Source organism: Agelaius tricolor, unplaced genomic scaffold, assembly GCF_023055355.1.
Source record: "Agelaius tricolor isolate 1412-34295 unplaced genomic scaffold, bAgeTri1.0.p SCAF_31, whole genome shotgun sequence".
NCBI classification, from domain to species: Eukaryota; Metazoa; Chordata; class Aves; order Passeriformes; family Icteridae; genus Agelaius; species Agelaius tricolor.
The window spans coordinates 3,319,996-3,332,894 of record NW_027269291.1 but is presented as its reverse complement, the minus strand read 5'-3'; the positions used below and the strand labels follow the sequence as shown (position 1 = coordinate 3,332,894).

At 54.2% G+C, this 12,899-nt stretch overlaps 1 protein-coding gene across 5 annotated transcripts in view; it reads right to left on the bottom strand.

Moving 5' to 3' along the window:
* Window positions 1-12,899, bottom strand: part of PLXDC1 (plexin domain containing 1) — a 28,741-nt gene that overhangs the window by 13,871 nt on the left and 1,971 nt on the right. For all 5 annotated transcript variants that reach the window (XR_011682921.1, XM_071450602.1, XM_071450603.1 and 2 more), the window contains exons 3-10: window positions 11,136-11,279; window positions 10,156-10,225; window positions 8,950-9,072; window positions 8,171-8,289; window positions 7,963-8,062; window positions 5,915-6,010; window positions 4,873-4,954; window positions 1,330-1,387 (exon numbers count right to left, since the gene is read on the bottom strand). Coding sequence is in view for 4 of the 5 variants with exons in the window: in XM_071450602.1 (XP_071306703.1) it covers window positions 1,330-1,387; window positions 4,873-4,954; window positions 5,915-6,010; window positions 7,963-8,062; window positions 8,171-8,289; window positions 8,950-9,072; window positions 10,156-10,225; window positions 11,136-11,279 (792 nt within the window). In the remaining variant the exon portion in view is untranslated. The remainder of the gene's footprint in view (window positions 1-1,329; window positions 1,388-4,872; window positions 4,955-5,914; window positions 6,011-7,962; window positions 8,063-8,170; window positions 8,290-8,949; window positions 9,073-10,155; window positions 10,226-11,135; window positions 11,280-12,899) is intronic.

Sequence of the window (12,899 nt, the reverse complement as noted above, 5' to 3'; positions counted from 1 at the left end):
AAAGGGAATAAAGGGATATTTAAGGGCAATAAAGAATGAGCTACAGGGGAATATCTAAAGGGAATAAAGGGATATCCAAAGGGAATAAAGGGGTATCTGAAGGGAATACAGGGTTATCTAAATGGGAAAAAGGGAAATCCAAAGGGAAGTCCCAAGGGATATCTAAAGGGAAGAAGGGGAAATCCCAAGGGATGTCTTAAAGGAATAAAGGGAAACCCTGAGGGATGCTCAGCCCAGTCCAGAGCACCGTGGGTCCCACAGCCATTCACTGAGCTGGGCCATGGAGTTCATGTGGCTCAACCCCATTCCCTGCCCTCAGGAAGGGACTGGGACTGAGATTGATTGGGATTGGGATTGATTGGGACTGGGACTGGGATTGGGACTGGGATTGATTGGGATTGGGACTGGGATTGGGACTGGGATTCATTGGGACTGGGACTGAGATTGATTGGGATTGGGATTGATTGGGACTGGGACTGGGATTGGGACTGGGATTGATTGGGACTGGGACTGGGATTGGGACTGGGATTCATTGGGACTGGGACTGGGATTTATTGGGATTGGGGTTGGGATTGGGGCTGGGATTGGGGCTGGGATTCATTGGGATTGGGGCTAGGATTGGGACTGGGATTCATTGGGATTTATTTGGACTGGGATTTATTGGGATTTATTGGGATTTATTGGGATTGGGACTGTGATTTTTTGGGACTGGGACTGGGATTCATTGGGATTTATTGGGACTGGGACTGGGATTTATTGGGATTGGGGCTGGGATTGGGACTGGGATTTATTGGGATTTATTGGGACTGGGACTGGGATTTATTTGGACTGGGATTGACTGGGACTGGGATTTATTGGGATTTTTTGGGATTGGGACTGGGATTTACTGAGACTGGGATTTTTTGGGACTGGGATTTATTGGGGTTTATTGGGACTGGGATTTACTGGGACTGGGACTGGGATTTATTGGGCTTTATTGGGACTGGGATTTTTTGGGATTTATTGGGACTGGGACTTGGATTTATTGGGATTTATTGGGATTTATTGGGATGGGGATTTTTTGGGACTGGGACTAGGATTGGGACTGGGATTTATTGGGATTTTTTGGGATTTGGACTGGGATTTTTTGGGACTGGGATTTTTTGGGATTTGGGCTAGGATTGGGACTGGGATTTATTGGGATTTATTGGGACTGGGACTGGGATTTTTTGAGATTTTTTGGGACTGGGATTTACTGGGACTGGGATTTTTTGGGCCTGGGACTGGGATTTATTGGGATTTTTTGGGATTGGGACTGGGATTTTTGAGCCTGGGACTCTCTGTGCCCACCTGGCCGCAGCCGTAGCTCAGCCACTCCTCCCGGTACCGGTCGAAGCCACTGGAGCACCTGTGGGGAAAATCAGGATTATCCAGGGCCAGGTCGTGGGAAATGGGAAATAGGAAATGTTTAAAACTCAACAAAAGGTTCCCAGAATGTACATTTATATATAAACTTTGAGATGAGAAATGTTGATTTAGAAATGATATTGAATAGGGCAGACATCGTTGAGAGAAAAATGAAATTAGAAACAAGTTTCAAAAGGTGGCCTGGAAAATAAAACTGGATGCTTTGGAGAAATAGAACAATTTTATATAATAAAATATTATATATATATATAAATAAAGTATAAAAATATATTATATTATATTATATTATATTATATTATATTATATTAGTTGCATTGTAGTAGGAGCCACAAGGGGTAATTTTAGATTATTATCTTTAAGGCATTTACAGCATGGTGTGGCTAAAACTGATAGCCAAAAGGAGAGGGGAAATGAGGAGAAAGGAGAGGGAAATGGGGAGAAAAGAGAGGGGGAATCAGGAGAAAAGGAGAGGGGGAATCAGGAGAAAAGGAGAGGGAAAACTGGGGAAAATGAGAGGGGAAAATCAGCAGAAAAGGAGAGGGGAAATTGGGAGAAAAGGAGAGGGAAATGAGGAGAAAAGGAGAGGAAAAACAGGCAAAGGGAGGGGGGAAATGAGGAGAAAAGAGGGGGAAAATCAGGGGAAAGGAGAGAGGAAATTGGGAGAAAAGGAAAGGGAAAAATCAGGAAAAATTAGAGGGGAAACCAGGAGAAAAGAAGAGGGAAATGAGGAGAAAAGGAGAGGGGAAATAAGGAGAAATGGAGAGGGAAAACAGGGAAAGGGAGGGGGAAATGGGGAGAAAAGAGAGGGAAAATCAGGGGAAAGGAGAGGGAAAATCAGGGGAAAAGGAGAGGGGAAATGAGGAGAAAAGGAGAAGGAAATAAGGGGAAAATGAGAGGGAAAAATCAGGAGAAAAGGAGAGGGGAAATTGGGAGAAAAGGAGAGGGAAATGAGGAGAGGAGAGGAAAAATCAGGGGAAGAGGAGAGGGAAAATGAGGAGAAAAGGAGAGGAAAAACAGGAGAAAAGGAGAAGAAAAATCAGGGGAAATGGAGAGGGGAAACAAGGAGAAAAGGAGAGGGGAAATGAGGAGAGAGGCCTGGGCTGGGTTTGAGTTTCCACTCCCCGGACTCGGTGCCAGGGCAAGGCTGTGAGACCCACGAGGTTCCCTGGGCTCCTTCCAGCAACATCTGCACAGGAAAAACACTGCAGGAGCTCCAGATGACATCAGGCAAACACCAGCCCGAGAATTCCCTGCAGGAACAGGGGATGGAGCCCGGCTCTGACCTTTGGAAAGGCTCAAACCCCAAACAATCCCTGCAAAAATCCATTTGCCCACCACCAGGGAAAGGAGAAACCACAAAGAAACCTCTGAGATCTTTGCTTCGGGTCCAGTTCCTGTCACAATTATGGGCTCAGAAGAGGTTAAAAAAAAATTAAAAAATTTTAAAAATACAGATTTTGTTATTTAGGAGGGAGCTGGGGTTGGAATCACGAGGTTGGGATGTCAGCTCCAAGGCTGGAGCTCTCTGGGGAGGATCTGCAGCACCAGATCTGGATGCTTTGGAGAAACAGAACCATTTTCCTCTCATTTTCTGGAAGCCAGGGGTTGACAGGGGTGACCCTCCTGCTCCAGCTCCGCATTTCCAGAACATTCCTGCCCGCTGGGATTCCCACTGGGAAGCTGAGCTGTCCCCGGGGATGTGGGGCTGGCAGCCAAGGGGGACAGGAGTGAACCCCAGCAACAGCAGCTGGGTGAGAAAGGGTTAAAGGAGGGTGAGAAAGGGTTAAAGGAGGTGAAATAGGGGTTAAAGGGGGTGGAAAAGGGTTTAAAAGGGTGGAAAATGGTTAAAGAGAGTGAGAAAGGGGTTAAAGGGGGTGAATTAGGGATTAAAGGGGGTGAAAAAGGGTTTAAAAGGGTGAGAAAGGGTTAAAGAGGGTGAGAAAGGGTTAAAGGAGGGTGGAAAGGGGTTAAAGGGACTGAAATAGGGGTTAAAGGGGGTGGAAAAGGGTTTAAAAGGGTGAAAAGGGGTTAAAGAGGGTGAAAAGGGGTTAAAGGCGGGGTGGAAAAGGATCAAAGAGGGTGAAATAGGGTTAAAGAGGGTGAGAAAGGGTTACATGAGGGCGAAAAGGGGTGAAAGAGGGTGGAAAATGGTTAAAGGAGGGTGAGAAAGGGTTAAAGGGGGGTGAAAATGGGTTAAAGGAGGGTGAGAAAGAGTTAAAGGAGGTGAGAAAGGGTTAAAGAGGATGGAAAGGGTTAAAGGAGGGTGAGAAAGGGTTAAAGGGGGTGAAATAGGGTTAAACAGGATGAAAAAGGGTTAGAGGAGGGTGAGAAAGTGTTAAAAGAAGTGGGAAAGGGTTAAAGAGGATGGAAAAGGGTTAAAGGGGGTGGGAAAGGGTTAAAGGGGGTGGAAATGGGTTAAAGGAAGAGGGAAAGGGTTAAAGGGGGTGGGAAAGGGTTAAAGAGGGTGGAAAGGGTTAAAGGAGGTGGGAAAGGGCTGGGATGGGGCTCCCAGCGCAGCCGTGGCCGCCCCTGTGTCCCCGGCAGTGCCCCTGGCGCACCCTGGCACAGGGGGAGCTGGCCCTGGTGGCCCTGGTGGCCCTGGGGTGGCCCTGGAGGGACTCTGGGGTCTCTTCCAGCCCAAACCATTCCAGGATCTGGCAAAATCCCCTTTGCCAAAGCCTGGAATTGGGGACAAGGAAAGGTCCGAGCAAAGCTCAGCCCAAAGCGAACCCAGGCTCCGGTTTTGTCACCAAAGCCACACCAGGACAAGAACGTCCCCTTGCCACGGAGCCACCGTGGCTGCCAAGTGCCACCACCCTGCTCGGGGGCGTCACAGGGAGCCCAGAGCCGCTTTGGGGTGGCTCAGGGGACGGGCAGGGGGTGGCAGGCGCCCTCAGCAGAGCGGGGTTTGCGCGGCACAGGATCTGTGTCACTGGGTCCCCTCCCCTGCCACCAGCTCCCAATAAAGCCCGGCTCAATCTCATTAAATCTGCTCTGCACAGCCCTGCCCGAGCTGGAGGAGAGCAGGGACGGCTCCACGTCCTCCAGCCAAGCCCAAAAAATCAGAAAATTCCACCCCCACACAAATGGGGCTTTGCTGGCCCCATTCCTGACGGGCAGGGGCTGTCCCACAACTGAGGGGTGTCCCCAACGCTGTCCCCTCCCTGCCCTGCACTCCCACTGATCCCAGCACAAGGCAGGAGAAATTTCCCTCATTTTTAAGCTCCCTGACAAAAATCTGAGCCCCTGCCTCAGGTCCCAGCTTGTTCCAGGAGTAAAAAAAACCCAGGAAATGCAGCCTTGGAGTGGCTTGGAATTGGAGATCAGGTCACGGCTGAAGCACAAGTGTGGGGCCAAGAGCAGCACCTCAGCACCCGAAAAACAACAAAAAAAAGGAGAAATTATCCCAAAAAAAGGATGGGAAGGGCACGGGGCAGCAGGCAGGGGAGGGAACGGTGGCAGCACCTCTGCAGGACGTGGCACCAGCTGCAGTTGAAGGTCAGTTCTGAGCTCAGGCACGTTTCACAGCTCTGGTGCTGCAGGCAGGCTGCAAAAAACAGAGAGAGGAGAGAGGGGAGAGGCTCCAGCCAGGCTGGGGCAGCTCCCTGGCCACAGAGGGAAACTCAAATTTCCCAAGCATCGCTCAGGACAGGGCCAGCTGCTCCCTGGGGGCCCCGGGATGGGCTGGAGACCCCAGGACAGGCTGAGCTGGGGACCCCAGGATGGGCTGAGCTGGGGACCCCAGGAACCCCAGAATGGGCTGGAGACCCCAGGATGGGGTGAGCTGGAGACCCCAGGATGGGCTGAGCTGATGCCTGGGGACCTTAGGATGGGCTGGAGACCCCAGGGTGGGGCTGAGCTGCACCCCAGGGACCCCAGGACAGGCTGAGCTGGGGACCCCAGGATGGGCTGAGCTGCACCCCAGGGACCCCAGGATGGGCTGAGCTCCTCCCCAGGGACCCCAGGGTGGTGATGAGCTGCACCTCAGGGACCCCAGGATGGGCTGGAGACCCCAGGACAGGCCAAGCTGGGGACCCCAGGGTGGGGCTGAGCGCCTCCCCAGGGACCCCAGGATGGGGTGAGCTGATCCCTGGAGACCCCAGGGTAGGGGTGAGCTGCACCTCAGGGACCCCAGGATGGGCTGGAGACTCCAGGATGGGCTGAACTGCACCCCAGGGACCCCAGGATGGGCTGGAGACCCCAGGGTGGGGCTGAGCTCCTCCCCAGGGACCCCAGGATGGGCTGGAGACCCCAGGGTGGTGCTGAGCTGCTCCCCAGGGACCCCAGGGTGGGGCTGAGCTGCACCCCAGGATGGGCTGAGCTCCTCCCCAGGGTGGGGCTGAGCTGCTCCCTGCTGCCATCACCCCCTCCCTCCATGATCCCCCAGACCCCAAACCCCGGGAGATGGGCGACATCGCCCCCCAGCACCCCCAGGCCTGCCTTGGCCGCCTGCTCAGGCTGGAGTTCCGAGGCTGCTGGGGTTTGGGGTGGCATTTGGGGCACTCACTGGGCAGCGGGGTGAACTCCACAGCGGACAGGCTGCTGATCCTGCTGGTGTCCAGCTCCACACGGTGGTACTCATAGATCGTGCGGCGCCGCGACTCTGCGACAGAGCCTGGGCTTTAAACCGGGCTTAAAACCCCTGCAAGGCTTAAACCCCCCTGCCCAGGGCTGGGCCGGGCTCTGGGGAAGCTGCTGAAAGGGAAAGGGGGCCCCAGGTGTGGGGTTGTGCCCTTGCAGGAGGGCCGGGCTGGGATTTGTAGGAATTTGTAGGAAATTCTCAAAAGCTGCCAGGAGTGAGGGTGGGTTGGGGTTATTGTGTCACCTGTCCATTAAGGGGAAAACTGAAAAAAAGCCAAAAAAACACTTATAACGTGTTGGAATTAGGAAATAATTGGCTTCTGATTGTGATGGAGTTAATGATGACATCTGTATTGTCTCACCCTTCACACCAGAGTGAAAACAGAATAAAAGTTTTTAAATCCCTCTCAGTTGTCCCATCTCTGGGCCAGAAAAAAACTTCATCCAACAGGCTGGGAGGTGCCAGGGCACAGGAGGGGCTCGGAGCCCGCCCTGCCCTGCCCTGCCCATCCCATCCCATGCCATCCCATCCCATCCCAGCCCAGCCCAGCCCAGCCCAGCCCAGGCCGGGCTCCAGCCCTGAGCCGCTCCCAAACAGCTCCAAACAAACATCACTGGGCTCTGACTCACTCCCCCTGATGCCTCAGGTTTTAGTTTTTATAATTTTTAGATTCTGTGCTGCTTTAGTGGGTGGCTCTGGGCTTTATTAGGGGATGGTGAGCTCTGTGCACAGAGCAGGGAGACAAAACAATTCCTGCTCCAGCTGGGCACCAAGGACAAATGATCCAAATCTCAGCCCAAGAGCACAAACACCGTGGGCTGGAGAGAGAAAAACAAGGATGGGACTGCAGGGGCTGGAGCTGGAATGGGACAATGAACTGCAAGATGCAAATGGAGCACTTATAAAAGTGAGACCTCGTGAGTGGTCGTGCATTTTGGGACCATTTGGGTTCATTTTGTGACTGTTTTGGTTCATTTTGGGTTCATTTTGTGACCATTTTGGTTCATCTTGGGTGCAGCCCTGGCCGGGCTCTGGTGCTGCCCAAGGTGGACCCATGGAGGAGATGCTTTGAATAAATCCCTGCTTTATTCTGTAATTCTGGCCTCAGTTCCAGCTCAGCCTTCCCAAGGCACCACCCCGAGCTCCCAGGGCTCCTGCAGCCGCTTCCCCCCAGAAATCTCCTCCTGCCTCACCCCTTTGGAACTGAGGAAGGATTGGATTTCCCTCCTCTTCCTCACCTGCTGGGAATCAGGGAAAAGCTCCTGGAGGTTGTGGACTGGGAAAAGCTCCAGCCTAAGCATGAGGCCATGGGGAGACGCACCCCAAAAAGGGGATCCCAAAAGGGGATCCCAGAAAGGGATCGCAGAGAGGGGGTCCCAAAAGGGGATGCCAAAAAGGGATGCCAAAAAGAGATCCCAGAAAGGGATGCCAAAAGGGGATTCCAAAAGGGAATCCCAAAAGGGGATGCCAAAAAGGGATGCCAAAAAGAGATCCCAAAAAGGGATCCCAAAAGGGGATGCCAAAAGGGGATCCCAAAAAGAGATGCCAAAAGGGGATCCCAAAAAGAGATGCCAAAAGGGGATCCCAAAAGGGGATGCCAAAAAGGGATGCCAAAAAAGAGATCCCAAAAAAGAGATCTCAAAAAGAGATCCCAAAAGGGGATCCCAAAAAGGGATGCCAAAAGGGGATTCCAAAAGGGAATCCCAAAAGGGGATCCCAAAAAGAGATCCCAAAAAGGGATCCCAAGAGAGACCCCAAAAAGGGATCCCAAGAAAGACCCCAAAAAGGGATCCCAAAAAGGGATCCCAAAAAGGGATCCCAAACAGGGTCACAGGGAACACGAGGGGCAGGCAAACCCCACAGCCCTCCTCACACTCGCTGGGAATCCAAGCAGGGCATCCTCCCACCCTGAAATCCCCCAAGATGAGGACCCCAGCCCTCTCCCTGTGGGATCAGCTGCCCCAGGGACTCACCAGGCACGTCAGGAGCGGGGTTGAGCACCATGAAGGCGTCGGAGAGCCCGGCCTTCACCGGGTGCTGGCTGGCGCTGATCTGCAGGACTGGCACCGGGATCTGCCGGGACACAGGGGGGGACACAGGGTGGGACAGAGCGTGGGACACATCCAGGGATGTCCAAGCCACTCCCAGCCCCACAGGGACCCTCCTGCCCCGTCCCCTCACCTCCTTGTAGCCGAAGACGATCCTCCCGCTGCTGTGCAGCGCAGCCTGGAAGGTGAAGCTGCCCATGTCCTCCTTGCCCTGCAGGTAAACCTTGTCCCACTGCACCACAAACACCGTCCCTGGGGGCGACCACAGCTGCTCAGCCCTTCCCTCTGCCCCTGCTCCATCCAACCTCCACCACCCAACCTGCAGCATCCACTGGGAGCAGAGCAAAACGGGATGGGGAGGGAGGGTGGGGAGAGAGAGGGATGGGGAGAGAGAGGGATGGGGAGAGAGGGATCTTCTGATCCGTTCCTGCCTCAGGGGTGACTGTCACAGACATCTTCTATGAAAAATCTTTTCTTTAAGATTTTTCCTCTTGAGAAGCTGAGAGGCCTCAAGAACATAATGTAAACATTGATTATCTGCTGCTGTGGAATGCAACAGGTGGATTTATGATTGGCCCATGTTGGTTGTTTCTAATTAATGGCCAATCACAGTCAGCTGGCTCAGACAGTGTCTAAGCCACAAGCCTTTGTTATCATTCTTTTTTATTCTATTCTTAGCCAGCCTTCTGATGAAACCTTTTCTTCTATTCTTTTAGTATAGTTTTAATAGAATATATAACATAAAATAATAAATCAAGCCTTCTGAAACGTGGAGTCAGATCCTCATCTCTTCCCTCATCCTCAGACCCCTGTGAACAGGGTCACAGGTGACAGAGCTGGGCTGAGCAGAGCTGACACAGGAGGGTCTCCAGCCCACCTGGCTGAGGGAGGAGCAGGGGGAGCTGCTCTCACCGTTGTCCAGGTACTGCACGGTGGAATTTCGGGAGTAGCTGGGGTTGAAGTTGGCCATGAGGGGCGCGATGTACTGGGTGGCCGTGAGCATGCGGTGGATGACGTCCCCCGTGAAGATAAAACCTGAGCGGGCAGAGGGTGAAGCTCGCCTCCCTCCTTCCTGCCTCACCCATCCCTCTTTATGCCCCTCTGGATTTCCCCTCTGACCCCGCTGTGCCCTCCAGGAGCAGCAGCTGCTGACTCCCCGAGGAGATTTGGGGTGCAGGGAGGGGTTGGAAGGGCTGGACCCCGATCTCTGAGCTCCCTGGGGCTCAGGGATGGGGCATGAGGGTAGAGCCAGCACCAGAGCTGTGTCCAGGCCCTGCTGTGGGCATCACATTGCAGCCCATCCTGTCCAGTCCTGTCCATCCAATCCCATGGACCCCATCCCATCCCATCGATCCCGTCCCGTGGATCCCATCCCATCCCATGGACCCCATCCCATCCCATAGATCCCGTCCCATGGACCCCATCCCATCCCATGGATCCCATCCCATGGACCCCATCCCATCCCATTGATCCCATCCCGTGGATCCCATCCCATCCCATGGATCCCATCCCATCCCATGGACCCCATCCCATCGATCCCATCCCGTGGATCCCATCCCATCCCATGGATCCCATCCCATGGATTCCTTGGATCCCATCCCATCCTGTCCATCCCATCCTGTCCCATCCCTTCCTATCCAATCCTGTCCATCCCATGGATCCTGTCCCATGGATCCTATCCCATGGAACCCATAGATCCCATCCCATGGATTCCATTGATCCCATCCCATCCTGTCCATCCCATCCCATGGATCCTGTCCCATGGATCCCATCCCATCCCATCCCATGGAACCCATAGATCCCATCCCATGGATTCCATCCCATGGAACCCATCCCATGGATCCCATGGAACCCATCCCATGGATCCCATCCCATCCCATTCTGTGGATCCCACCCATCCTATCCTGTCCATCCCATGAATACCATCCCATTGATCCCATGGATCCCATCCTGACCATCCCATCCCATGGATCCCATCCCGTGGATCCCATCCTGTCCATCCCATTGATCCCATGGATCCCATCCTGTCCATCCCATGGATCCCATCCTGTCCATCTCATGGATCCCATCCCTTCACGTCCATCCCACCCCATGGGTGCCGTGTCTGGCCCCGCTCACCGCCGGTGGCGATGGTGACCTGCCGCAGGAGGTGGCCGTAGAAGGGGAAGTCAAAGGACAGGACAATCCTCTGTGGGATGGAGCCAGGGAGAGACACAATCATCCCTTGGGAAAACTCTGGGAACGGGGAGAGAGGGGAGGGAGAGAGAGGGACCCTGCAGGTTCCTTCATCCCTGGGATGAGCAGGAGGCCCCAAACATTTCCTAAACTCTGAAACTTCCCCAACCTGTCACAGGGCTCCCCAGTGCCCCTGGGGACACGGGGACACCCGGGGCTCACCCTGGGGACACCTGGGGCTCACCCAGGGGAGAGGGGACACCCGGGGCTCACCCAGGGGACACAGGGACAGCGTGGGGCTCCCTGGGCCACCCCCGCTGGGTGTGGGGACTTGGGGACAGCCAGAGCTCACCCAGGGGACAGGGGACACCCCGGGCTGACCGAGGGGACACGGGGACACCTGGGGCTCACCACGGGACACAAGGACAGTGGGGGGCTCACCCAGGGCTCACGCAGGGGACAGGGGACACCTGAGGCTCACCAAGGGGACACGGGGACAGTGGGGGGCTCACCCAGGGGACAGCACAGGGTTCACCCAGGGGACACGGGACACCTGGGGCTCACCCAGGGAACATGGGGACACCCAGGGCTGACCGAGGGGACACAGGGACACCCAGGGCTCACCCAGGGGACACAGGGACAGCATGGGGCTCCCTGGGCCACCCCCGCTGGGTGTGGGGACACGGGACAGCACAGGGCTCACCCAGGGGACAGGGGACACCTGAGGCTCACCAAGGGGACACGAGGACAGTGGGGGACTCACCCAGGGGACACAGGACAGCACAGGGCTCACCCAGGGGACACGAGGACACCTGGGGCTCACCGAGGGGATACAGGGACACTGGGGGGCTCACGGGGACACCCAGGGGCACCCGGGGCTCACCGAGGGGACACGGGGACACCCAGGGGCAGCCGGGGCTCACCGAGGCCTGCCGGTGTGTGTTGGAGAGGATCCCGTGCACCCTGACGTGGCTCCCATTGGCGGCCGCCAGGTCCACCCAGAGCCCGCGGCGCAGCGCGTCCCCCGGGCCGTAGAAGCGCGACACGTAATAGCTGTGGTTGTCCTCCTGCAGGGACAGGGGACACGGGGACAGGGTGGCACCGGGTGACCCCAGGGGTGGGAGGGCGCCCGACACCAAGCAGGGACAAATCCAGGGAAAATCAGGGCAAAATGGTGGATAAATCTGGGATAAATCTGGGATAAATCCGGGAAAAATCCGGGATAAATTCAGGATAAATCCAGTGTGGAAAAGTAGGGATAAATCCAGGAAAAAATCCAGGGAAAATCTGAGAGAAACCCAGGAAAAATCTAGGGAAAATCCAGGGGAAAACCTGGGATAAATCCAGGGAAAATTTGGGATAAATCCAGGGAAAAACCTGGGACAAATCCAGGGAAAAACCGGGATAAATACAGAAAAAATCTGGGATAAATCCAGAAAAAAATCTGGGATAAATCCAGGGAAAATTCGGGATAAATCCAGAAAAAATCTGGGAAAAATCCAGGGGAAAACCTGGGATAAATCCAGGGAAAAACTGGGATAAATAAAGAAAAAATCTGGGAAAAATCCTGGAAAAATCCGGGATAAACCCAGGAAAAACCTAGGATAAATCCAGGACAAACCCAAAAAAAAATCTGGGATAGACCCAGGAAAAACCCAGGGAAAATCCGGGATAATGTATTTGGTTTGGTTTAGGGTAAATGTGGGAGAGAATTTTTGGAGGGTTTTTTTAGAAAGTAGGTTCAATTGTTTGGTGTTTTTTTAATTGGTTTGGGAGAAAATGTTTTTTGGAGAAAAGTGGAAAAAATTGTTCATTAAATAATAAAATTTCAATAATATTAAATAATGAAATAAATAATTAAATGCCCCAAGTTTGGTGGGATTTTATTATTTATTTTATTACTCAATATTATTCAAATACCCCCAAACTTGGGGTATTTTGGGAGGAGACAGGGGAAAAACCCTTCCAGGCCTTGCACAGTGCGAGATGCACCTGTGACCTTGTCCGTGGCCCCAATCCATGGGCAGATCCCAAAAATTTCCCAGGAAATTGCTGCTTTTCCCTCCTCAAGCACCATCACACCCTCCCTGTGGTTCCCCAGCATCTCCAAAACGTCACTGGTGGTTTGGGGGTATTTTTAAACATTTCCACACTGGGATTTTTCATGATTGCTCTCCATCCCTGAAGGATGAGCTGGAGCGGAGTGAAAGAAGCCACTTTGTCCCCTGAGCGCCACCAAAACCAGCGGGACGTGTCACCGTCCTCCAAAAACCCCTCCCACCCCCCTCTGAGAGCACAGGGAACTCCCGCGGCTGCCACAAATAACCCGGAGCTAATTGAGGGCGGCTAATTAGGCCGGGAGAGCCGGGGGAGGTGTCCCACAAGGTGACACTGAACGGAGGAGCCCCCTCGACACCGGGGGACAGCGGCGTTGTCCCCGCGTGTCACCCGCACCGCGAAGCACGGGCAGGGCTGGGAGGGATCCCGGGGCTGTAATTAGCCACCCTGGGTGTAATTAGCCACCCTGGGGTGTAATTATCCCCTGTGGGATGTGGGATCCAGCCCCACACGGAAGTGGGGCTGGACTGGAGACGAGCGGGTCCGGAGCACAGATCCAGGCCGGGGCTGGGATCCGGGCGGGGGTCGGGGCGATCCTGGGGTTGTAATTATCCCCTATGGGTGTAATT